Below are 26202 nucleotides of genomic sequence, written 5' to 3' on the forward strand. Positions count from 1 at the left end.
TCACATTTAGAGTACTGTGTACAGTTCGGGTCGCCACATTACCAAAAGGATGTGGATGCTTTGGAGAGGGTGCGGAGGAGGTTCACCAGGATGTTGCCTGGTATGGAGGGCGCTAGCTATGAAGAAAGTTTGCGTAGATTAGGATTATTTTCATTAGAAAGACGGAGATTGAGAGGGGACCTGATTGAGGTCTGCAAAATCATGAGGGGTAAGACAAGGTGGATAGCAAAAAGCTTTTTCCCAGGGTGGGGGACTCAATTACTAGGGGTCGTGAGTTCAAAGTGAGAGGAGAAAAGTTTAAGGGAGATATGTGTGGAAAGTTCTTTATGCAGAGAGTGGTGGGTGCCTGGAACGCGTTGCCAGCGGAGGTGGTAGATGCAGACACGTTAGTGTCTTTTAAGATATATCTGGACAGGTACATGGATGGGCAGGGAGCAGAGGGATACAGACCCTTAGAAAATAGATGACAGGTTTAGACAGAGGATCTGAATCAGTGCAGGCTTGGAGGGCCGAAGGGACTGTTCCTGTGCTGTAGATTTCTTTGTTCTTTGAGCCCCACATCTTTACCGGCCATTTTGTTGCTGTTGGAAGGTGGCTGACTGGGAAAAAATGCCTCAGTTGATCACATTGAAACCAGGGCTTATCTCCAGACTTTTTGCAGGCAGACAAGAAGCCAGAAAGATCTTGACCATTCCATTTTCCAGTTTTGATTCTGTTAATTTTGACTGCTTTTCTCTACTGGAAAGGCAGAGCAACTGTTCAAGCATGTGTGTTTTGACTTGGTTTCTGTTTACATAAATTCTTTACAAAGGCTAATGATCAAATTCCTCAGAACTGCATAAGTTGAGGCATGTTTCTGCGTATTTCAGTCATACAGCTGGAAATCTCGTCCAGAGACAAACTTTGATTCAGAGATAACAGGAATTGCTGATGCTGGAGAATCTGAGATAACAAGGTGTAGAGCTGGATGAATACAGCAGGCCAAGCAGCATCAGAGGAGTAGGAAGGCTGATGTTTCGGTCCTAGACCCTTCTTTAGAAATGGGGGAGGAGAAGGGGGTTCTGAAATAAATAGGGAGAGAGGGGGAGATGGATAGAGGAGAAGATAGGTGGAGAGGAGACAGACAGGTTAAAGAGGTGGGGATGGAGCCAGTAAAGGTGAATGTAGGTGGGGAGGAAGGGACGAGATAGGTGAGTCCAGGGAGGACAGACAGGTGAAGGGGGCGGGATGAGGTTAGTAGATAGATGGGGGGTGGGGCTTGGGGTGGGAGGAAGGGATAGGTGGGAGCAAGGACAGGTTAGGGAGACGGGGACGTGCTGGGCTGGTTTTGGGATGCAGTAGGGAGAGAGGAGATTTTGAAGCTTATGAAGTCCACATTGTACCATTGGGCTGCAGGGTTTCCAAGGGGAACATGAGTTGCTGTTCCTGCAACCTTCGGTGTTGTTGTGGCACTGCAGGAGGCCCAGGATGGACATGTCATCAGAGGAATGGGAGGGGGAGTTGAAATGGTACGCGACTGGGAGGTGTAGTTGTTTAGTGCGAACCGAGCGTAGGTGTTCTGCAAAGCGGTCCCCAAGCCTCCGCTTGGTTTCCCTGATGTAGAGGAGGCCACAACGGATGCAGTATACCACATTAGCAGATGTGTAGGTGAGCATCAGCCTTCCTGCTCCACTGATGCTGCTTGGCCTGCTGTGTTCATCCAGCTTTATACCTTATTATCTCTTTATAGAAACTTTGATTGACTAATTCCCTACTGTCCTATTCAGCAGCATTTAATGCAGCTGTCTGATTCATACATACCTGCCCCAAGTAGAAATGGTGACACCAGAGCAATGAAGGATGTATGAGGAGTTAGTCACATGACCTGTTCAAACCTTTTCCACCATTCAGCAAGGCTGATGAACTGTCTCCTCAACTCTCCCATCCTCCTCCATATCCCACAGTTCTCCCAACAAGAAAGAAAACACACTCGCCTGTACTCTTGATATACTCAATGGCAGAGCATCCTCAGCTCTCTACAGAGACATAGAGAGCAGGAGTAGGCCATTCAGCCCTTCATGCCTACTCCACCATTCATTATAATCATGGCTGACCATCCAACTCAGTCACATGTTACCGTTTCCTCCTTTCCATATCTTTAGCCTTCAGCATATACCTAACTCCTTCTTGAAAATATTCAATATTTCGGCCTCAACGACCAATTTGTGGCAGAGAATTCCACAGGCGCCCCATTCTCTGGGTGAGGACATTTCTCCTCGTCTTAGTCCTAAATGGCCCACTATGGCTATGGACTCCCCAGTCATGGGCAACATTCTTCCTACATTTACCCTGTCTAGTCCTCTTAGAATTCTACAGGTTTCTCTGAGAGATGATGAAGGGTCCAGGCCCGAAACGTCAGCTTTTGTGCGCCTAAGATGCTGCTGGGCCTGCTGTGTTCATCCAGCTCCACACTGTGTTATCTCGGATTCTCCAGCATCTGCAGTTCCCATTATCTCTGATCATAATTCTTTCATCTCCGTTCCAAACACTGACCATACAGACAGAGAGAGGGCATTAAAAATAACTTCTGCTGATATTTTAATTTTGTATATCAATGCTGGAAATTCCACAGAACAAAGAAGGGTAAAAGGTTCCAGTCCCTTACTGAAATATTACCACCACAAAACGTAGAATTCACTGCTGTGGGGAAAATAAAGATTAGAAAAGGATGCTTAGGTATTTAAGGAATGAAAGAATGACAAAAGTAAGATTAGGCCCAATCAAGGACAGTAGTAGCGAGTTTTGAGAAGATTTGTAGCTCAGGTTGAGGTTCTGGATGTGAGTTTGCTCGCTGAGCTGGAAGGTTCGTTTTCAGACGTTTCGTCACCATTCTAGGTAACATCATCAGTGAGCCTCTGACGAAGCGCTGGTGTTATGTCCCGCTTTCTATTTATTATAGATATTATTATAGATTTATAATAAATAGAAAGCGGGACATAACACCAGCGCTTCATCGGAGGCTTACTGATGATGTTACCTAGAATGGTGATGAAACGTCTGAAAACAAACCTTCCAGCTCAGCGAGCAAACTCACATCCAGAAGAATAGTAGTGGTAAGTTGTATGGACTCAGATGAGATAGGGGAAGCGCTAAATGAATATTTTTCAACAGTATTCACTCTAGAAAACGACAATGTTGTCAAGGAGAATACTGAGATACAGGCTACTAGATAGGTGGGATTGAGGTTCACAAGGAAGAGGTATTAGAAATCCTTCAGAAAGTGAAGATAGATAAGTCCCCTGGGCCAGATGGGATTTATCCTGGGATCCTCTGGGAAGCCAGGGAGGAGATTGCCGAGCCTTTGGCATTGATCTTTAACTCGTCATTGTCTACAGGAATAGTGCCAGATGACTGGAAGATAGCAAATGTGGTTCCCCTGTTCAAGAAGGGGAGTAGAGACAACCCTGGTAATTATAGACCAGTGAGTCTTACCTCAGTTGTTGGTAAAGTGTTGGAAAGGGTTATAAGGGATAGGATTTATAATCATCTAGAAAAGAATAAATTGATTAGGGATAGTCAGCGCGGTTTTGTGAAGGGAAGGTCGTGCCTCACAAACCTTATTGAGTTCTTTGAGAAGGTGACCAAACAGGTAGATGAGAGTAAACCAGTTGATGTGGTGTATATGGATTTCACAAAGGTGTTCGATAAGGTTCCCCACAGTAGGCTATGGTACAAAACGCGGAGAAATGGGATTGTGGGAGGTATAGCAGTTTGGATCTGAAATTGGCTTGCTGAAAGAAGACAGAGGGTGGTAGTTGATGGGAAATGTTCATCCTGGAGACCAGTTACTAGTGGTGTACCGCAAGGGTCGGTGTTGGGTCCACTGTTGTTTGTCATTTTTATAAATGACCTGGATGACAGCGTAGAAGGATGGGTTAGTAAATTGGCAGACGACACTAAGGTCGGTGGAGTTGTGGATAGTGACGAAGGATGCTGTAGGTTGCAGAGAGACATAGCTAAGCTGCAGAGCTGGGCTGAGACGTGGCAAATGGAGTTTAATGCAGACAAGTGTGAGGTGATGCACTTTGGTAGGTGTTACCAGAAGGCAAAGTACAGGGCTAATGGTAAGATTCTTAGTAGTGTAGATGAGCAGAGAGATCTCCGTGTGCATGTACGTAGATCCTTGAAAGTTGCCACCCAGGTTGACAGGGCTATTAAGAAGGCATACAGTGTTTTAGCTTTTATAATAGAGGGATCGAGTTCCGGAACCAAGAGGTTATGGTGAAGCTGTACAAAACTCTGGTGCGGCCGCACTTGGAGTATTGTGTACAGTTCTGGTCTCCACATCATAAGAAGGATGTGGAAGCTTTGGAAAGGGTGCAGAGGAGATTTACTAAGATGTTGCCTGGTATGGAGGGAAGGTCTTACGAGGAAAGGCTGAGGGACTTGAGGCTGTTTTCATTAGAGAGAAGAAGGATGAGAGGTGACTTAATTGAAACATATAAAATAATCAGAGGGTTAAATAGGGTGGATAGGGAGAGCCTTTTTCCTAGGATGGTGACGGCAAGCATGAGGGGGCATAGCTTTAAATTGAGGGGTGAAAGATATAGGACAGATGTCAGAGGTAGTTTCTTTACTCAGAGTAGTAAGGGAATGGAACGCTTTGCCTGCAACGGTAGTAGATTTGCCAACTTTAGGTACATTTAAGTCGTCATAGGACAAGCATATGGATGTACATGGAATAGTGTAGGTTAGATGGGCTTGAGATTGGTATGACAGGTCGGCACAGCATCGAGGGCCGAAGGGCCTGTGCTGTTATGTTCTCTGCTTAAATTGCATATGAAATGGGTTCCATTTATAAGGGTTAACAGAAAATCCAATTTGTGCGCTACAGTACCAGTGTCAAGAGCATATGGACCAACAAAATATTGTAAATATTTCAAATAAAGCATTTATTAAATAAAAATGAAATTCAACATAGCCTAAGTTGAAAACCTTCCAAGTTTATTTATTGAAATAGAAAAAGCTGACATCAGAATTCAGTTAAGAAGCTTTAAATGTCTTTATAAATTTGTCTTGGTTTCTTTTAAAGAAAGGCCCACAGCATGATATATTGAAACAAAGCAGATAGGGGCAGGAGGAGACCATTCTTCACATTCGTGGCTGATCATCCATCTCAATAGCCTAATCCTGCTTTCTCTTTATAACTTTTGAATGTTTTCAAGAGGAGACTCGATATAGCACTTGGGGCGAGTGGAATCAGTGACGTGGCAGCAAATCCTGTGCTATCGAATTCCACAAGTTCACTACTCTTTGGGTGAAGAAATGTCTCATCTCCGTCCTAAATGGTCTACCCTGAATCCTCGTACTGCGACTCATGGTTCTGGATAGACCCAATATTTGCAACATACTCCCTGCATCTACACTGTTCAGCCCTGTTAGAATTTTAAGTCTCTATGAGATCCCCCCATTCATCTGAACTCTAGCAAAAACAACCCCAACCGAACCAATTTCTCCTCATATGTTCAACCCACCATCCCTGGATTCAGCCTGGTAAACCTTCGCTGCACTCCCTTGAGCGCAAGAGCATCCTTCTTCAGAAAAGGAGACCAAAACTGCGCACAATATTCTAGGTTTGGTCTCACCAAAGCTCTGTACAACTGCAACACATTCCTGCTCCTGTGCTCAAAACCTCTCACAATGAAGGCCAACATACCATTTGCCTTCTTCACCACCTGCTGCATGTACATGCTTACCTTCAGCAACGGGTGCACAAGGACACCGAGGTCCCACTGCACACTCTCCTCTCCCAAGTTTACTCCTTGAATGGCTGGCTGTAAAGTGCCTCCTTGTTTTTGCTGCCAAAGTGAATAACCTTGTTTTTATCCAAATTGTACTGCATCTGCCATTAATTTGTCAATTGACCCAACGTTTTCAGATTATGTTGAAAGATCTGTGCATCCTCGTCACAGTTCACCCTCCCACCTAACTTGGGATCATCTGCAAACTTTGAGATGTTACATTTTATTCCCTCATTCAAATCAATAATCTACATTGTTAATAGCTGGGGTACCAGCACCAATCCCTGTGGCACTCCACTAATTGCTGCCTGCCAATTTTAAAAGAAATCAGTAATTCCTACTCTGTTTTCTCTCTGCCAACCAGTTTCCTATCCATCTCAATACACTTCCCCCAGTCCCATGCTTTTTAATCTTGCCCATTAATTTCTTATGTAGGACTTGTTAAACACTTTCTCAAAGTCCAAATATACTATAAATAATTAATATATTGATTCGAACAGGACAAAGAAAGTTTCCTGTTTTATTTAATCAAATTAAAATGCCATCAGAACAGATTCGACAAGTCACGTGTGAAAACTTAAAAGATAAAGCTCAGGACATCCCACAGAACTTGACCAACACTCTAGAGGAAGGCAGTGATGATAATGTAGCTGGACTAGAGATCCAGAAATGCAGTTCTAATCCCGGGAAGAATGGTTGAAAAGAAATTTTTTCCCCTTATTAATTCACAGGATGAGGGCGTTGCTAGCTAGGGCAGCATTTATTGCCCATCCCTAATTGCCCAGAGGGCTGTTCAGATTCAACCACATTGCTGTGGGTCTGGAGCCACATATAGGCCAGACCAGGTAAGGACATTAGTGAGTCAGATGGCTTTTTCTGACAATCGACAATGGATTCACAGTTATCACAGTTAATGGACTATTAAATCCAGATATTTATTGAATGCAAATTCCACCATCTGCCATGGCAGGATTCAAACCCAGATCCCCAGAACATTACCTGGGTCTCTGGATTAACAGTCCAGCAATAATACCACTAGGCCATCGCCTGGATGACAGTTAAAACCTGAATGCAATTAAGAAAAAAAAGGAATGACCAGCAAGTAACCATTGTTTTAAAAATCTCATCTGGTTCACTGATGCCCTTCAGGGGAGGACATCTGCCATGCTTACCATGTCTAGCCTACAGGTGACTCCAGGCCCAAGGCAATGTGGTTCATCCTCTGGCTACTTACAGCTGGGCAGCCAATGCTGACCTTACCACATCCCACGAATGAGGGAAAAAAAATGGAAATACAAATGACAATGGCTGAATGGCCAAAATGGCGGCACTGGCAAAGTTTGGGCTCCTGAGCCTGTTCGCTCCAGGTGGTCACTTGCTCCCTTCTGTCTTTAGCCCTTTCACCCTAAGCGTGGGCCTAGCCTATGACTGGGCATTGGTGGCCTATTGGTTGGGTGGGTTTATTGACAAAGAGATGGTACCTGAAGAAAGGCAACTCCAACACTGGATCTGGTGCAGGTGTTGTTGGTCAACTGGCTCAGGACTCACTGGCGGGCAGCAGAGCCAAGATGAACTTACTTTCAGCTTTGCCTTTTAATCCAGAAGTGCTGAGTGGATAATCCATCTCAGACTCCTCCAGGGGTGCCCAGACTTACAGACACAAATCTTTAGCCAATTCGATTCACTCCACATCATATGAAGAAACAGGTTAAAACATAGGATACTGCAAAGGCTACTGGTCCTGACAATATTCCAGTAATCGCACGGAAGACTTGTACTTCAGAACTTTCCGCTCCCCTGGCCAAGCTCTTCCAGTACAGTTACAACACTGGCGTCTACCCAACAATGTGGAAAATTGTCCAAGTATGTCCTGTGCACAAAAAGCAGGACAGTTCCAACCCGACTAATTACTACCCCATCAGTCTACTCTCGATCGTCAGTAAAGTGATGGAAGGTGTCAGTAACAGTGCTACCAAGCAGCACCTGCTCAGCAATAACCTGCTCAGTGACGCCCAGTTTGGGTTCCGCCAGGGCCACTCAGCTCCTGACCTCATTACAGCCTTGGCTCAAACATGGACAAAAGAGCTGAATCCCAGAGATGAGGTGAAAATGACAGCCCTTGGTCAAATGCAGCCTGGATGTCAATGTGGCATCAAGGAGCCCTGGCAAAACTGGAACCAGTGGGTATCTGGGGGCAAGCTTGCAAAAAGAAAGTAGGCTGTGGTTGTTGGTGGTCAATCATCTCAGCTCCAGGACATCTCTGCAGGAGTTCCTCTGGGTAGTGTCATAGGCCCAACCATCTTAAGCTGCTTCATCAAAGACCTTCCCTCCCATCACAAGGTCAGAACTGAGGATGTTCGCTGATGATTGCACAATGTTTAGCAGCATTCGTGACTCCTCAGATACTGAAACAGTCTGTATTTAAATGCATTACAGAGATAGTCAGAACTGCCGATGCTCGAGAAGCTGAGATAACAAGGTGCAAAGCTGGATGAACACAGCGGGCCAAGCAGCATCAGTTTTACCTCTCCTGCTCCTCTGATGCCGCTTGGCCCGCTGTGTTCGTCCACCTCTACACCTTGTTATCTCTTGTTTGAACGCAACAAGATCTGGACAATATCCAGGCTGGGGCTGACAAGTGGCAAATTACACTCGCGTCACACAAATGCCAGGCTATGACCATCACCAATAAGAGATAATCTAACCACCATCCCTTGACATTCAATGGTGTTACCATCACCAAATCCCCCACTATCAACATAATTGACCAGAAACTCAGCTGGACTCACCACATAAACACAGAGGCTACAAGAGGAGGCTAGAGGCTAGGAATACTGTGGCAAGTAACCCACCTCCTGAATTCCCATCTACCATCTACTCCCCACTTGTCTGGATGAGTGCAACCCCAACAATACTCAAGAAGTGACACCATCCAGGACAAAACAGCCCGCTGGATAGCACTACATCCACAACCGTCCACTCCCTCAACCACTGGTGCTTAGTAGCAGCCATGTGTACTATATACACTGCAGAAATTCAAAGATCCTCAGAAAGCACCTTCCAAACCCACTATCACTTCCATCTCAAAGGACAAGGACAACAGATACATGGGAACACCACCATCTGCGACTTTCACTCCAAGCTATTCATCTCCTGATTTAGAAATATGTCACTCTTTCCTCCCTGTCGCTGGGTCAAAACCATGGAATTCCCTTCCTAAGGGCATTATGGAGAACGCACAGTAGGTGGACTGCAGCAGTTCAAGAAGGCAGCTCAGCACCACTTTCTCAAGAGCAAAAAGGGATGAGCGATTGATGCTTGCCAGCCAGCAATGCCCATTGCCCACAAATGAATAAATTAAAACTTTATTTTTGAAGTATTTGAATGGCGCCAGATTGTGATGACAGTTGAAGCTTTTCACTGTGTTTTACTGTATTGTTCATTGTAGAGTACGTGATCATAAATCATTCATCCATTCATAAATCAACATTCATTCACTTATTCAATAGACTTGCTCCCACAATCAATGAAAAGAAATGATCAGATAAGCTGTTTTCAGTGATTCAGCAGAAATTTCCTCCAATTAAATGCCAGGAAGACTGGAGCCATTTTTTTTCAGTCCCTGCTCCAACACTGAAGTCATTAAATCAGTTTGTTAGCCACCTTGGAATCGCATCAAAAGCAGCGATGAGCTATCAAACTGACATTTGTGCCATCAATACCTATCTACATCCACTCAGTAACATTACCTGACCTATCCCCCACCTCAGTTCACCAAATGCTGAAATCTTCTTTTATGCCTACAATCTCTCAGCCCACAAACCTGCAAGATGCCTACTTTCCTCCAATTCTAACCTCTTGAGCATCCCCAATTTTTGTTATTCCATCATTGGAAGCCATCCCTTTAGCTGTCTATACCCCACACTCTGGAATTCCCTCACTATATTTGCATTTCATCCTTTAAGATGCTCCTTAAAGTCTACCTGTAAAATAGCTTTAGTTCATCTGACTTTACAATGGCTCAATGTCATACCTAATTTTATAATGTTCATGTGAATCTCCCTGTGCCATTTTCTTTTACAGTAAAGGCATCATATAAATACACTTGTTCCTTCTCCGCCTGGATTAGGGAGTGAGCTCCTCACTGTTCAGAACAGTGCCATGGGTGGCATGGTGGCTCATTGGTTAGCACGGCAACCTCACAGCGCCAGGGACCCAGGTTCGATTCCAGCCTCGGGTAACTATCTGTGCAGAGTTTGCACATTCTCCCTGTGCCTGCGTGGGTTTCCTCCCACAGTCCAAAGATGTGCAGGCTAGGTGGATCGGCCATGCTAAATTGTCCGTAATGTTCAGGTATGTGTGGGTTATAGGGGGATGGGTCTGGGTGGGATGCTCCAAGGGGCGCTGTGGACTTGTTGGTAATCTAAACTGTTAACAACAGCTGGAGAGAAAGGGTGACACCTCCATTTATTGTTTAATCCAAAAGGTGACGGCTGCAGCAGTGTAGCAACCGTTTAATAATGCACAAAAAGTAAAGGCAATCTTCTTAACACAGTATTTGCTCAATTCTGACATGGGACTTGAACCCACAATATTGTGGGTTTGAGGTGGACAAGCTATCAGAGAACCACAGCTGTTACAACATATACCAAGTGTTAATATATGTGGAGTTGGAACAGCAAAGCAGGCTTGATAGCAACCAAGGAGAAGGGAAGTCAAGCCAAAACCGGACATCCCTTCTCCTCGATGCTGTCTGACCTGCTGTGCTCTTCCAGCTCCACATTTATTGACTCTAGCTTCCAGCATCTGCAGTCCTTACTGTCTCCACAACATACACCAATACTTTCATCAAAACATCTACTTTCCAGAACTCTGAGGGAAAACCGTGTGCTGTCAGTGGCACCGTCTTAATGAAATGATGCGCACTTCAGATGGGAACATGCTGGGAATGGCGTTCCCATGTATATCCTGTCCTTATCCTTATGGATGGGAGAGGTCAAAGGCTTGGACTGGGTCTTCAGGAGAGCCTTTAACAGTTTCTGAAATCCTTCTGACTAGTTTATTCAGTTTGTACAAAAATGATATGCAGAATGTCCACCTTCTGTGCTGCAAATTTTCTGTGGTTCTTCTTGTAGGTTACGTGTACTGCTGCATTGGTGTGGATCACATGCCATTTAATTGGATGGTGCTGAACTTCTTGACTGCTATTGGGGCTGCACTCATTCAGGCAAGTGGAAAAAAATCCATCATCCTTCTGACTGGGACATTGCAAATAGTGGACAGGCTATTGGGAGTCAAGTGGTAAGTTGAGGTGGTTTTGAGGTTATTCTGTTGTTAATGCAGGGCCTTATGGTCATCATCATCACCATCATCTTCAGATATGGTTGTGGTTGCAGGGTTAGGGCGAAAAATAGTTAATCCAAAGAGGATAGTGTGGTTCATTGTCTTCTGACTGTTTCTTGGGAGTTAACTTAAAAGAGACATCCAGTTTTTGCTGCTTTGCCCTTTTTCCTTTTTCATGAAGAAGCTGTTCATAGGGTGCCAAATAAGATCTTGTTCCATGAACTGCTTCCCTGCTGTGTTCTATATTGCAATCATTATCCTCTAAGAGCTGCAAATGTTTCTCAATTTCCCTCTGGGTAGAAGACAAAACAGAAGCAGAAAACTCTCATGATGCTGCTTCATCTACTTCATCTTCATCTCCAGCTTTCACTTCCCCCTCAGCGACAACTTTTGTAGATCAGCTGTACAGAGGTCTTCATACTGGGACTCAAGGAGCTCTTCAATATCCTCACTCTCCACTTCTTCATATACAATTTGCTTTGCAAGAACAACACAATGCTCTTTGATTCTTAGGAGCTCCTCTGGTGGATCAAAGCCTTTAAAATCTTGAAACAAATCTGGCAGAAGCTTCCGCCAAACTGCATGCAAGAAGTCCTTTCTGACAGCACCTTCCATGATAATGTCAATTGCATTTTTGACATTAAACCACTTCCAAAATTGAAGAACACTGTCCTTATCTCCCTCAGTGGCTATAATCAGCCTCTTAAATGTGTACGTTAAATAATAAGCTTTGAAAGCTGCTATTGCACCCTGGCCCATGGGTTGAAGGAGAGAGGTTGTGTAAGGGATAGAAGTAGCACTTTGAAAGTTTCAGAAGGCTCAATGGTGGGAAGATGGATTGGCACATTATCCAGGGTGAGCGGAATCTTGAAATCCAAATTCTTTTTCCTGCAATGCTTTCTAAAAACATCTTCCGAAACATCAACAATAAGGTCAGAAAAAAAATTGCCCTGTCATCTAATCTCTTTTGCTTGACCTAAAGTAGACGCCAAGAGAAGACTCAAGGTAACCTTTCAAGGCTTGAGGGTTAGCAGAGTGATACACCACCACAGGCATTGGCACTCAGCAGCACAGTTATACAATTCTTTGCCACCTTAAAGCCTGGAGCATGTGCTTCATTCATAGATATGTAGGTTCTTGATGGCATCCACTTCCAGTACAAACCTGTCTCATCCAAACTGAAAATTTATCTAAGTTGCAGCCTTCTTCATTAATTTTTTTTATTGTGTGAGGAAATGCCATCACATGCTCCTCGTCTGCACTGGCAGCTTTCCCTCATAACTTGAATGCTATGAAAAGCATAGTGATTTGTAAAACTAGCTACTGCTAGCACGGAAGACAGGCATATCTGCAGGATATTCAGCTTTCTTGGTTAGATCTTCATAAATTGAGAAGGCGCTCTCTTTCATGGTGAGAAAGGTGGTCCCAGATCACTTTTTCATTTGATCTTCTATCCACACACTTAAAAACTGCTCCATATCCAGTCCCTTTGTCTACAACATCACAGATTTGCCAGCACTCAGACTCGTTCCAGCGATACAGCTTGCTTTAATCTTTTCTATATTCTCTCTAATGATGCTTAAGGTATATTCCATCATTCCTGTTATACGAACTACACATGTTCTCTCACTTCGCTCAAAATGATTTATAACGTCAAGCTTCTCTTCCAGTATTACAGCCTTTCTTTTACGTTCACCATTCACAACTTTATCACCCAGTCACTTCTTACTAATATTCTTGGCACTTTGTCCTCGCATTTTTGTGGGTAACACAGCAGAATTTGCACCTCTCACAGAAAGCACTTCACAACAAAGTCTCTTAAAAGGATCACATGATGTTGGTGCAGAGAATCTTTTGATGCTAACATTGCGCATGCTCTGGGTGAAGCCCGTGTCAACACACACTCCTCCGCACACCAATGGAATTAATGTTATAGCCAACACAAGTTGGCGTTTTAGAAATAGTGTTCCATTATACATCAGTTGCGTTATAGCCAATCCACATTGCTGGAACACGTGTTATAACAGAACCAACTGTAGAAATTGCTGGGAACACTCAGCAGCTCTGATTGTATCTGTGGGATGAAAGCACAGTTAAGGTGGCAAGTCCAGTGACTCTTCATCAGAAGACTTTCTTTTAACTGCTTCTTTCTACTGTTTTCCTCTGCCTTGCTGACAGAGCGATTAAGAACACAGGAACATTGAGGCCATTCAGTGAAATCATGGCTGAGCTGTGGCCTAACTCCATATATCTGTTTTTAGCCCATAGTCCTTAATATCTTTGCTTACCAAAAATATCAGTTAAATTATTTACACATTCCATTATATCACTATGATTAACATATTATAGGAATGTTAGTCAACCTGCACTCAGTCTGAGGAGCGATATTCTTGTTATTGAGGGAGTCCACCAAGTGAAGGTTCATTAGACTGATTCCTGTGATGGCAAGACTGACATATGAGGAAAGACTGGATCAACTGGGCTTGTATTCACTGGAATTTAGAAGAATGAGGGCAGATATCATAGAAATATATAAAACCCTGATGGAACTGGTCAGATGCGGGAAGAACGTTCCCAATGTTAAGGAAATCCAAAACTAGGGATCACAGTCTAAGAATAATGGGTAAGCCATTCAGGACTGAGACAAGGAAGAAATTTTTCACTCAGACTTGTGAGCCAGTGGAATTCTCTCCCACAGGAAGCTGTTGGGGCCAGTTGATTAGAAATTTTCAAGAGGGAGCTGGTAATGGCCCTTGTGGCTAAAGGGATCAAGAGGTATGGAAAGAGTGAGAGACAATGGGATACTGAGATTGCATGATTAGTCAGGATCGGATTGAATGTGGTGCATGCTCGAAGGGCCAAATGGCCTATTCCTCCTCCTGTTTTCTATGTTTCCATGTAACAAGGTACAACGTGAATGTTACAGCTTTGTATCTCCAAGATTAACTATTGAAATCATCAACAAATGTAACGAAAATGAGGACATGCTAGTGAGAGTGTGTGAGAAAGACAAAAGAGCACACACTAGTGAATATGAGAGGAAGAGTTTACTTTTCTCTCTGGCTCTTAGAGACTGTTTAATTTTACTTAGGAATTACTTAAACAGAACATAAAATACACACAAATACAACAGCTATGTTTTATTTAAACGCGTAAAATTAGCATACCATTTCAATGAGACATTTGCTAGTGTCAAATTCTCAAGCTACTACAGCTAAATCATGACACATACACATTTTTACTTTGAAATAAATATGATGAACTAAAGTTGGTTTAAGATGGCCACAAAAAGACAATTTACAGTCGTTACTGTAGGAATACAGCACATCAGAAAAATGTTTACTTTTTCAGTTTAAAGGGATCACTAATATGCTACACAACCCAAATGCTTTACCAGCACCATTATTATTTAAGTTATGAAGACGTTTTTCCCCAGAAGATTACACAGAAGAGCAGCACCTTTCAAGTGGTTCAAAGCAGGAACTCTGTTTAATGAAACCTTGTGCAGCATTTTCAATTTAATGTCACTTCATGAATGGAGCCTGAAATTTTGCTAAGCTTGGCAAGATCCAACTTAATGTTGATTAAATTGTGTAATACCTGACCTGATTGATACAAAAACCTGCCAGCTTCCCCTCACTGATCCAACATTTGAAAGCCACAATCCACCACAGGAGTCTGGAGACAGTGAGAGGCTGGAAAAGAACAGCAGGTTAGACAGCATCAGAGAAGCAAATCCACATTTCAGGCCGGATGAAGGGTCTTGGTCCAAAATGTTGACTTTCCTGCTCCACTGAACGCTGCCCAGCCTGCTGTGCTTTTCCAGCCTCGCACCTATAGACACTGACCACCACAGGAACGTCACAGCCTTGGCCAGCACTCAGAAAGCACAGCTCGGGGTGGGGGGGGTGGTGGTGGTGGTGGAGGAGAAACCAACAAGCCCCTGCTAAAACCAACACATCCTCTGGTCAGATCCAGGAGGGCAAAACCCGTGCCCCACAATCAGCCAAGAGGTGCAGCCCAAATGAACCTCGGAGTTGGTGGTGACCTATAAAAAGGGACACTGCAGCCTCCAAAATGATGGCACCAGACAGTGGCCTGACATGCCCAGGTACAAGCAACAGTGGCACGTGGCCCAGAGTCCAGTGAACATATGCCTTTTCCCAGGACAAAGACCCCATGCAGCAATGCCCTGGTCTGCACTCTTGGAGGATCCACTACAGGAGATTCTGTAAGTACTGAAATGTTGTGGTACAACATGTTGAAATACAACATTTCATTTCAATGTGTAAAAAATGTATTTTAATAGTTATTTATTTACCAATACAGGCATTTAGCTCTTTAAGCTACATGTCTGAGTACAGGACATAACTCCATTTGTAACACTGGTTCCTGTGGGAACCAATGCTTCACTTAAATGTTTCATTTACAGTCACGATTTTTCAACCACACAACACAACTTTAAGTGAGGGCTTTCTATTTCTAAAGAAACAAATGTAAACGTTTATTGAGGAAGATTATTATCATTTCATTTGTTTCAAGGACAAGCAATCAGAAATCTTTTCTTTCCAGGCCAGAAATTCTATCGAACTGCAGAAACCTGTCTCTTTGCTTGACATTAATATTGTATCTAAATCCACAGCTGTCTCTACTGCTTTAGAGTTTACTTCAGTTCTTCATATGACACTTGCATTTCTTGCTCACACACACTTCAACCTCTTCCTATTTTGCTTCCAGTCTGAGGTTCTACAGCTCTTTTGATTCTTTTATTGTCTTTCAATTAAATCATTTAAACTGTTCCACGTTATTCTCGCACCCACAGCACAAACTGTCTGCCATATTTGCTTTCCCAAATCATTAAACCCAAGGGCAGAAGAACAAAAAAAAGATTTAATAGGATGGTATTAAACATGGTTACAATACGTCAATAAACCAACTTTAGTTACAAAAGGAATAGATGATCTGTGAAGTACAAATTTAACTATACTATCCAAAACTACGAAAACCTGAATTAAAGCTTGATGGAAGTAACCTTGACATGAAGCATTAACTAGGTTCCTCTCTCTGTGGATACTGCCAGACCTGCTAAGTACTTTTAGCATTTTCTGATTTTAATTCCTATTTCCAGCATCTGTAGTCTTTTGTTTGTGTTGCTGAAATAAAGTGTACCTTCTTCCAATTTGCATGTATTGCTGCTAACTGAGCACATAAGGACAAATACATGAAACACAAAGAGGAATACACTATACACAAGGAAGAATACACTAGTGCATGAGATATATTTGGATCTATTGGAGACTTTTGAAAGCTCCAAACATGAGATTAGTTGAACATATGGGATAAGGAGTAATATACGGCCATGGATTTGAGGTGATATACAGGTATGGTTAGGATGTAATATACTGGGTTGGGTTGAGGCTACTTTGTGCGAAAACAGCTTTGAATAAATGGTTCAGTCTCTGGTTGGCAGGCTGTACCTAGTGCAGTATCACAAGGATCTGAGCATGGGCATTCAGATGGATATTGGGACCAAGTGTAATGTTTCTAAGTCTGCAGATGGCACAAAACTGGGGAGGAATGTGTATTGTGGGAATAATGCAAACAGGCTTTAAGGGATTTAGACAGGCTGAGTGAATGGGCAAGAACACCAGGTGAAATACAGCGTAGATCGACATTAGGTTGTCTGCTTCAGTAGGAGGGACATGCACAGTATTTTAAAAATGTTGAGAGATTGGAAAGTGTTGATATTCAAAGTGATCTGGGTGTCCTTGTACATGAAATCTAACATACACCATTTATGAAGGCAAATGGTGCATTGGACATTACCACGAGACAAGTTGAGTACAGAAGTAAAGATTTCTTTCTTCAACTGTACAGAACCTGGGTGAGATTGAATCTGGAGTACTTTGTGCAGTTCTTGTTTTTGTACCTAAGGAAGCATGTACTTGCCACAGAGGGCAAATAATGGAGGCTTACTAGAATGTATCCAGAGACGGTGGAACTGACCAATTGAGGGAGACCAAGGAGACTGGACCTGTATTCCCTGGAATATACAAGAATGAGAGGTGATAGCATGGAAAACTACAAAATTCTTAAAAGGTTCAGCAGGATAGATGCAGGAAGGATGCTACTGCATCGGTTGGTGGAGAGCTTCAAGAAACAAGGTGCACAGTCGCAGAACTGAGATGGGGCAGAATTTCTTTGCTCAAAATCATTGGAATTCTCTACTCCAAATGACTGTGAAAGTTCAATCATTGTGTATGTTCGAGACAAAAACCGGTAAATTTTTCATTTCTCATGATATCAAGAGATTTGGGAAAGGCGCACAAACATGGCATTGAGGTAGATGATCAGCCATGATGTTGACTGGCAGAGCAGGCTCAAGGGGCTGTGTGACCTACTCCTGCTCCTATTTTTCTATGTTAGCATTTAGACAGAATTTCAGAGTAAAGTAAATCTCCAGCATATAAACAGAAAATATGTATTCAACTCTACTCTGATGCATCAATTTTTAAAGATTTTTTTCTAAAACTGATAAAATATTCCCCTCACCCATTCCATCTGCAGATGTTCTTGGGGAGTTTGGAAGTCCATCTGAGTTCAACAGCTAGGCTGAACTGATATCTGACAAATTAAAACCAACCCATTATTAAAAGTTACATTTAAAGCAAAAATAGGATGTACTTGAAAAATATCCTGTAATTTAGTTCCACAATCTTGAATTTAGGATCTTTCTTTTGCATTTGGAATCCTGTGAAATTCAACAGCAATTTACTCATTTCTGTATCTCAACCCAAAATGCTACACAGTCCAAATACCAGCCCTCCTCAACAGATCACGAACAGTCAAAATTCAAGTACATATAAATAATATATCTGTATATGAGATATATAAATATATATATATATATATATATATATCACACAAAACAATTTATAAATGTTGTTAGTGTATGTAATTCAACAAGTATATTACAACAAGCCCAGCTAGAAATGAAGTTGGTTGCCATGACTGAAGGTACATGAAAAATGAAGGGCAGTATTACACCCCCTCAATCCGTTGTAGCAGTGATACACAGCAGAAACCATAGCTTTAACAAACTGATTCCATGTATCAGATAAAACCTACAAATTATTGCCGAACTCCAGGTGAAATGGTAGGTGTTGAAGTACCCTTTGTTAAACTTATCTGTCCACAACAGCATTCAAACAGCACCAGGAAATCATCCTTTGAATCCTTTTAGTGCAGCAGCTCAGGTTGGATGCCAATTTTCCGTAGGGTATCCTCTGGCATGCAAAACACTGGGTTAACTGGCTTTATCCGCTGATCTCCCATCAGGGCCAGGCCGGCCACTCCAAACAAAGTGTGAAAGGGATCAACCTAGCAACATTAAAAATAAACTATAATTGTGATTCAAGGAAACTTATTTATAAAGATACTAGTGTCCAATAATTGTCCTCATATGTGACTTACTAATAATTATTTGCATTCTTCCATTTAAAAAAAACTTACCTGCTCAAGCGTCATTGACCAGTTGTGTTGGAAATAAATAAACTGAAAAAAAACTGGAAGGTATGGAACTGTTTGGACATTTTCCAGGTGAAAAGGGTTTCTTAGAAATAAAGTCAACAATTTAATATATACGATGGTTAACCTGCTGCTCCTAAAAGTGACTCTGGAGAAAAGACAAGCGAAGATTTTTGGTTAGAGGTGTTAAGATAAGAGGTTTATGGCCCTTAACTGCTGGAAAACCTAGGTTTGAAAAGACATGGAGGCCTATGTTGATGGTTGTCTAGCAGCTCTTTCTGGATTTAGTTTTCTACTGTCACAGACCTTAGTAGTCAATCAATCAGGAAGAAAACCTCAGGAGCTCTTAATCTGCCTCTCTTGCAGCAGAGCTTTTTGGCAACATGATAAAATTTTCAAATAGCTGCATTTCTGACTACCTTATAATGCTGAAAAGCTGAACTGTGACCATATCGAATCCAAGATAACAAGGTGTAGAGCTGGATGAACACAGCAGGCTAAGCAGCAGAGGAGCAGGAAGGCCGATGTTTCGGGCCTAGACCCTTCCTCAGAAATGGGGGAGGGGAAGGGGGTTCGATCAGATCCAGCTTGATTTAAATCTGAAGATTTCCAGGCTAAGAGTGTCAGCAATTCAATTTTGTCAATAAGAAATCTGGTGAACTGAAAAAAAGTCATTAAATCTTCTTCCTTGTTATTAAACTCCAGGCCAAATGGAGTGTTTTTCTATTTTGTCTTTCTTTTAAAATATCATCTCCACTGAGATCAGTACCTTTTGTACTGAGAGAGAGTATGTGTGTTTGGGATTAAGAATCTATAGTTCTAACTCCAGATTCTAGTTTGTTTGTTAACCAGTGTTCATCGCTTGTTTTAAGAATAAGTTTTCCGTCATAATTACCCAACTCTACTGCATTCATTGAAAGAGCCGTGTAAAAGTTACTTTCATTCTGGATAGTGGTACAAAAGGGAATCAATGAGCAATTTTGGAGTTTAAATTAACACAGTTTATACTAATGGTGCAGCTGATAGAGTACATGGGTTTGATTACCAGTGCATTCCTCCCATCAGTCGTAACATTTGCTCCATTCACAATTCCACAGATACTGAAGCAGTCTGGCCCATATGAATCAATACCTGAACTACATCCAGGCTTGTATTGATAATTGGTAAGACACACTTATGTCACACAATTGCCGACTTCAACAAATGAAAGATTAATCAACACCCCTTGACATTCAATAGTATTATCCTCACTGGATCATCACTAATGAGAATCTGAACCTTGGATACAGGCACAAGATGGCTTCTTGGTACAAGTTAGCAACAAAATGGCTTCTAGCCTGGGAACTGTAAATCCTGCTAGAGCTGCATAAATAATGCAGTAATGATAAGATAATGCAGTACTAACTGTTCTAACTGACCTTCTGTTGCAAATGCTGTGGGGCAAGAAAAAAGTTACTTACGTGTTGTAACATAAGTTGTTTACCAGTTAACATTATTGGATTAAGTAACTGTCAATGAACCAATATCATGTATTGATTGGTAATTGTTTGAATACTCTATGCGATCGCTCCAAGTACACTACTTTAAGAAAAGTATAAAAATGTCTTTGTATTAAGTTGTGTGTGCAGCTTCTCCGAGGAATACGGAAGTGCTCAACTTCTGTGTTTTCCAGATGATCTGTACCCGGCCGTATGAAGAAATAGAGTAAAGTCTTAAACAGCCAGACCGACTGTGAGTGTTCATCGACTGACCACGGAATTGAGAGACCCCACTGGGGGTGGAGATTTTCACTAACAACATCCTGGAGGTTACCAATAGTTAGAAGGATGTTGCCTGGACTGGAGGGCAGGTGTTATGAGGATAGGCTGAGGGAGCTAGAGCTTTCTTTATTGGAGCTAAGAAGGATGAGAGGTGACTTGTCAGAGGTGTACAAGTTGATGAGATGTATACAAACAGTGGATAGCCAGAGACTTTTCTCCAGGGCAGAAATGACTATTATGAGGGGGCATAATTTTAAGGTGATTGGAGGAAGGTATAGGGGAGATAGCAGAGGTAGGTTCTTTATACAGACTGCTGAGTGCGTTGGATGCACTGCCAGCAGTGGTAGTGCCGTCAGATACTTCACAGACTTTTAAGCGACTCTTGGGGGATAGTAAAATGTAGGGTATGCAGGGTAGTTTGATCTTAGTAGGACATAGGTCAGCACAACATCGTGGGCTGAAGGGCCTAGATCGTGCTGTACTGTTCTATGTTCTTCTATGTTCAAGAAGCTGAAGTGGACCAGCCACATAAATATTGTGGCTTTAAAAGGTCGGAAGCTAGGAATACTATGGTACCTCACCTCCTGACTCCCTGGAACCTGCCTAACATCTGAAACGTACAAATGGAGTGTGAAGGAATACTCTCAATTTGCCAGGATGAGTGTATTTCCAACAATATCCAAAGTTAAACTCCATTAACAACCCATTCATCTGTTTAAAAATTCACTCAATTCACCACTGACACACAGTAACAGTACTGTGTACTATCTGATAGATGCAGAACAACTCGTCAAGGCTTCTGCAATAGCATCTTCCAAACACACAACCTCTATCATCTAGAAGAACATTGGCAGCTCATACATGGGAGTACAGTCTCCTGCAAGTTCTCCTCCAAGCCAGTCATCAATTTGACTTAGAAATTGATCATTGTTCATCCACACAATCGAAATTCTGGAACTCTTCCCTTAACAGCATTGTGGGTGTACCCCAAGACAGTGATTTTAAAAAAGACAGCTCATCACTATCTTCTCAAGGGCAATTAGGGATGGGCAACAAATGCTGTCTTAACCAGTGACCCTCGCATCTCAAACTAATTTAAAAGACGTAACTAACTTACGTGACTTGCAACCGAACCCTCTGGATATAGCAGCCCTCCAAACATAAGCTTCCAATCACAATAATTGAAACCTCCCAGCCACTTACCACATCTCCAGGCCGGTCTGCAAACCCACCAGTTTCCTCATCCTGACAGGCCAAAATAAAACGGCTCAATTTATCTTTGTCAATCCAGTGTAGGCGCCCAATGATTTTCAGAGAGGCCAGCACCCACCATGAATAACAAACATCTGGTAACTGTGAAAAGGTCAGAAGGCGCAGAAATCAAAGAACTGCAAAGACTAAACAGCTTCCATTCAATTTTCAAACCACACTTATCTCATCAGCATATTTAATAACTAAAACTTGGGTTAAAGGCTCGATAAATTCCTAAGGATGAGAATCACCAGGATGGATTAGTTAGCTTGAAGGTCCTGCTTCTGTGCTAGATATTCAAAATAATTTTGTCACACAATAAGTGTGGATTGTTCATTTGAAATGCTGACTAACTTTCATAAATAATTCTTTTCAAGGCAGTGGGTAATAAGTTTGAGTTGAAGGAGAAAGAAACTTCATTGAATCATTTCTTGTCGTGTATTCAAAATTAAAATAGTGTAAAGTGTGTAATTTTGCCATACATTTTTCATAACTTAGAATAAGATAAGGAGAAAAAACAAAACAGAGTCCAACTTTTCTTTTCACTGCCACAGACCTGCTCCGGGCTTTCCAGCAGTCTTCGTGCTTTTGCCAGAATTTCCCTCTGGGTTTTCCAGCCCTGCCATGCCCCAGCCACAGTCCCACTCTGGGTTTTCTAGCCCTGCCAGCCCTCTGCCAACATCCTCCTGCTCTGGGCTGCCTCACTGGCCCAGCCTCCTCACTGCTGCTTCACTGACCTGCTCTTTGAGGCGAGTAATACAAGATATTTGTGGTATCTCAGCCACAGATTAAATATTCCTGACTTTTGTTGCCAACATTTAGAAAAGCATCTGGTATTTGTGAATACAGATCTGAAATATTTAACGCAACCACCAAATTGTTTAAGGAAAAAAGCAAAGTACAAATCTGTAAGCTCCAGGAAATTAAACAAATGGCAATGAAGGAACAGCCAAATTGTGTTCAAGTTGGAATGTAGTTAGAGCACTGGGCACATTGGTCCTCTGTTGCATCTGATGCCCTTCTGGATGCTAGAGGCTGAGGGTTATATAGTGCTGCGGAATGAAACTTGGCAAGGAGCTGCAGAATACCCTCTATCCACTCTCATACATGTCCTTTGTAATGTAATAAAGCATACCACCTGATCAGAGCAAGTGGCAAAAATGATCACAAACCCAAAGATGTGCAGGTTAGGTGGAATGGCCAGGCTAAAGTTACCTACAGTGTCTGGGGATGTGCAGGTTAGGTGGTTTAGCCGTTGAAGATACAGGGTTACAGGTGGGGATGTGGGTGGTATGGCCTTTGGAGGGTTGTTGTGGACTCAATGAATCAAATTGCCTGCTTCCACACTGTAGGGATTCTACGAAACCCACAAATTGAATTAAATATACTCAGTTTGTTCACAAACTAGTCAAATTGATTTATGTCAAGCAGTGACTCTGGTTCTAACAGTAAGATTGTGTGTATCATTCAGCAATCACTGCATGTCAGCTTCTACAGAATGAAAACTTTGACTGAACTCAAGAGAAATCTTATTCACCATAAGACATAGGAGTGGAAGTAAGGCCATTCAGCCCATCAAGTCCACTCCACCATTTAAATCATGGCTGATGGGCATTTCAACACCACTTCCCTGCACTCTCCCCATAGCCCTTGATTCCTTCTGAGATCAAGAATTTGTCGATCTCTGCCTTGAAGGCATCCAACGTCCCAGCCTCCACTGCACTCTGTGGCAATGAATTCCACAAGCCCACCATTCTCTGGCTGAAGAAACGTCGTCTCATTTCAGTTTTAAATTTACCCCCCCTAATTTTAAGGCTGTGCCCACGGGTCCTAGTCTCCCCACCTAACGGAAACAACTTCCTAGTATCCACCCCTTCTAAACCATACATTATCTTCTAAGTTTCTATTAGATCTCCCTTCAACCTTCTAAACTCTAATGAGTACCAAATCCATTCAGAATTTTTTTAAAAGGTATTACCAGATGAATAACTGAATTAGATAGGTATCTATGGATTTTCAAATGGCATTTCATCAGGTTCCACGTGAAAGCTTGTTGCACAAGAGTTCATGAGGTGAGAAATATTAGCAGAGAAAGAGAATTGGCTCAATAACACAAAGAGAAGAGGAACAAATGGATGATTTTCAGATTGAAGGCTGTAACAAGTGAACTGCTGCAAGATTCAGTGCTGGGGCATCAGCTACTTACAAAATACATTAATGACTTCAGTGAGGTCACTGAAGAGCATCCATCTTTGCTGAAGATACAAGGCAAAGAAAATAGACTGAGTACAATGTATGAGTCTACAACAGAATACACAGAAAGCTTAAGTGAGTGGGGAAAAAGGCTGCAGATAATGTAAAATGTGGCAAACTAGAAGCCATTCAAATATGATAGGAAGAATAGAAGAGCTGAAAATATTTAAACTGTGAGAAACACATGAACTGATGTTCAGAGGGATTTGGGCAGTTTTGTTCAATAAACACCAAGTTAACACAGAGGTACATGGTATTTTGATTTTTATTAAGGGGTTGGAAGAAGAATAAGGGAATGGTGCTGCCCTTGTACAGGAAATTAGTGACAGCGAACATGGATCACTGTACATTGTTTAGATTTCAATGTAAAGGTAAACATACTGGTTTTAGGAGGAGTTGTTACACACATTCACTAAATTAATAACAAAACCAGAAAGTGCTGGAGAAACTCAGCAGGTCTGACAGCATCTGTGGGGAGAAAGCAGAGTAACGTTTCAAATCCAATGACTTTTCTTCAGAATCCTATTCCAACAAATGGTCATAACTGACTCAAAACATTCCAGCATCTGCTGCTGAGGGGGTCACTGAGTAAATGTTGGGTATGTTTGCATTATATCTTCTGGAGTTTAGCAGAATGGAAGGTGATTTAAATGAAACTTACAAGATTTTGTTGAGATTCAACATGGTAGACACAGATAATCAATTTTTCTTGGTTGAAGAGTCTGGAATTGGGGTCATATTATAGACATATTGCAAGTATACCCTGGAACCACATGCTCTTCTGTTATAGCCACTAATTGATGTGCAACTGGAGTCACATTTTGTGAAAGGCTGAAGTCGTGAAAGACGCTGAAAATTACATTTTTTTTAAAACAGTGGAGAGAATCGAGTAATTTGTATGCAATAACTAATCAACGATTATTTTTATGTCGTAAGATTCTGCAAGAGAAAATAATCAACTGTGCATTGATTTGATTTAACTTAAAAATGTTTATTTGACAAATACCTTCTCAGGTCGTCCATTGAGGCCCCCAGATGGTAACTGCCGCTCACACAACCACCAACCCAGCAAATCAGCATTAACCTGGTGCAACTGGCCTGTAATAGCCAGAAACCCCGTGCAGCAATATATCTAGACAGGAGCATGGAAAAGCCCGTTGGTTAAAACTCTTGCCACAATTCATGCCTCCAACAAAAATTCTACATTATGAGGTCGCAGAAAGAATGGCACATGGAAAAATATTTCTACAGCAGAACCAAAACTTGCTCAGATATTTCCTCATTAATTACTAGACTTACATAAAAATTTGATGGGAACACAGACTCAAAATGCAAAAGAATGTCTGCCTTGAAACAGTAGCTGCTGGAGAAACAATGAAACCATCAACTGATTGCTTTGACTCCAGATTCTTCTTCAGGGCTTTGTTCCCTAGACAAATTCACATTTGGGTAGGTGGAAGCTGCATCATTGTCAATCACGGAGCATTGAGTAGGATTCGCATTTCTGAGGTTAGATTCAAATCTCAACAGAAATTTAACAACAAAATCCAGGCAAACGGTGAATGTTTTAGTACTCTGAGGTAACACTATTATCAGAGACAAAGACAGAGACACTGGAGAAACATTGCTGACCTGGCAGCATTTGTGACGAAATGAGATAGAAGGCATTCAGGAAGGCATTGGAAGATTATTTAGATAGCAATGATTGTGAAAAGGGTACAGGGAAAAGGTAGGAGATTGGCATTAGGTAGAGTCACTGCAGGCATAATGGGTTGAACAGCCTCTTTCTGTGCTATGACAATTCCGTGATTTGTCACCAGAGATGTTGCCAGACCCAGAGTTTCTCCAGCGTTCTGTTGTTTCAGATATCCAGCATTTGCAGTATATTCCTTCATTCAATTTGGGAGGGCTGAGGTAAAAGATCCTGTTGTAATATTTTGTACAAGAGCCAGAGGGAGTTTTCCCAACCCTGAACAATACTTACATGTCAAATGAACATCAAGATATCTGATAACATATGAGAGACTATTATACTGATGTTTGTAGGACTATGCTGTGTGAAAATTGGCTGACGATTTTTCCAGTGTTAGTACATTAACTGCCTTTCAAAAAGTAATTTAAACAAAACTCTTCCAAGGTGGTAAAAGATAACATATAAATATTAAGTCTAAGTTAAATTGAAGAGGTGAAAAACCACATGCTGAGAAATCTGCTGAGATTAACATTTCTCCATTTACTGTATAACTCAACATTTATGATGGAAATCAGTTAATACCAGGATGAAGGTG

At 42.0% G+C, this 26202-nt stretch overlaps 1 protein-coding gene across 1 annotated transcript in view; it reads right to left on the bottom strand.

Moving 5' to 3' along the window:
* Nucleotides 1–13944: 13944 nt before the first annotated feature.
* rabggtb (Rab geranylgeranyltransferase subunit beta) overlaps nucleotides 13945–26202 on the bottom strand; it is a 55979-nt gene continuing 43721 nt past the window's right edge. Inside the window, exons 7-9 of the mRNA XM_048539702.2 lie at nucleotides 24921–25046; nucleotides 21614–21763; nucleotides 13945–18503 (exon numbers count right to left, since the gene is read on the bottom strand). Coding sequence (XP_048395659.2) covers nucleotides 18363–18503; nucleotides 21614–21763; nucleotides 24921–25046 — 417 coding nt within the window. The 3' untranslated portion in view covers nucleotides 13945–18362. The remainder of the gene's footprint in view (nucleotides 18504–21613; nucleotides 21764–24920; nucleotides 25047–26202) is intronic.

The sequence above is a fragment of the Stegostoma tigrinum genome, chromosome 8 (genome assembly GCF_030684315.1).
Source record: "Stegostoma tigrinum isolate sSteTig4 chromosome 8, sSteTig4.hap1, whole genome shotgun sequence".
Taxonomy (NCBI): Eukaryota; Metazoa; Chordata; class Chondrichthyes; order Orectolobiformes; family Stegostomatidae; genus Stegostoma; species Stegostoma tigrinum.